We start from the raw sequence: 1161 nt of genomic DNA, 5'->3' as shown, positions 1-1161 counted from the left end.
AATTCTAGCTCATGAGTGTTTTAACTGTGTTTTCATAGATTCTGTATTTGTCTGTTTGGCATCCACTAATTACAAGGCCAAATTAATAACCAAAGTTGTTTATATCTCCCTTTCGATGCAGAGCCTATATCCCCAGCCACCTCCTTGATCTAATACTCACACATCCAGCCAATATTTCTCCTGCCCCAAATCACCCAGGATCAGGTACCGGACAACCAGAGACCATCAGATAGCCCAGAGCCCACTGACATTACTCAAACTAGACAATGCTAAGCTGTTTCCCTGCTCTGCCTTGCTTTGTGCAGAAAACACAAGAAAAGCGGTGGCCTATGCTTTCGCTTGGCTCCTTTCTGCCTCCTGACTGACGCTGACACTTCCCCATGTGGCCCTACGTGGTGTGACATGCCCCCTTCTCTCGGGAAATGTAAGTAATAAAGATCTTCTTTCAGTGTTGTTACTCCTTTGCTCCTCTAAGTGACCCTGAAAAGCAGGTATTCAATCCAGGTTTGGGTTGCCCCCGACCGTCCGAAACCCAGAGCCCCTAGGTAGAAGGAAACCAGGAGGTGCTTACCTTTCAGGTGGAATATTATCCGTGTTACTGCTGTGGCGTCTCTGCATTTTCCTTAAGACCTGAAAGCCAACACATGGCATGAGCCAGAGTTTCCCAACACTCTCACTGCCTATCAGATTGCCACGGCAACCATAAATAAGGACTGCTCACATCTCACATCCCTAGAGCTCGCTGACATTTTCCAAATCCTGTTTCCATCCATCATGCCATTAAACATTCAATCCCACTGAGGAGAGTGTTATCACCCCATTTCACAGATGAGGATATTCAGACCCAGAGGTAGAAGACGTCCTCTTGGGAGAGGAGAAAGCAGGGAACTGTGCAGCAAAGAGGTGACGGATGAGGTGAGACATGGAGACACGGATTCTGGACTGATGTTATCCCTAACTTGCCGTGTGACTCTGGACAAATCATTAACCTCTCTGTGGCCTCAGATTCCTCATCTGTTAAATGGAAGGGGGTGGAGTGGCCAAACCCAAAGCTTTTTTCCAGCTCTCACAATGAATAAAGTGGTAATGAAGATGTGAATTCTCACGGAGACATGTCACCTTGTTCACTGTGAGGAGCCACATGGACTTCAGAATTCCATG

General features: G+C 46.9%; 1 protein-coding gene across 2 annotated transcripts in view; it reads right to left on the bottom strand.

Moving 5' to 3' along the window:
- RNFT2 (ring finger protein, transmembrane 2) overlaps positions 1 to 1155 on the bottom strand; it is a 72857-nt gene extending 71702 nt beyond the window's left edge. For both annotated transcript variants that reach the window (XR_002123913.1, XM_019641665.1), the window contains exons 1-2: positions 1120 to 1155; positions 572 to 630 (exon numbers count right to left, since the gene is read on the bottom strand). Coding sequence is in view for 1 of the 2 variants with exons in the window: in XM_019641665.1 (XP_019497210.1) it covers positions 572 to 630; positions 1120 to 1143 (83 nt within the window). In the remaining variant the exon portion in view is untranslated. The remainder of the gene's footprint in view (positions 1 to 571; positions 631 to 1119) is intronic.
- Positions 1156 to 1161: the final 6 nt, after the last annotated feature.

Source organism: Hipposideros armiger, unplaced genomic scaffold (assembly GCF_001890085.2).
Source record: "Hipposideros armiger isolate ML-2016 unplaced genomic scaffold, ASM189008v1 scaffold_62, whole genome shotgun sequence".
NCBI classification, from domain to species: domain Eukaryota; kingdom Metazoa; phylum Chordata; class Mammalia; order Chiroptera; family Hipposideridae; genus Hipposideros; species Hipposideros armiger.
The sequence above is the reverse complement of the archived record's forward strand: the minus strand, read 5'-3'. Positions and strand labels throughout refer to the sequence as shown.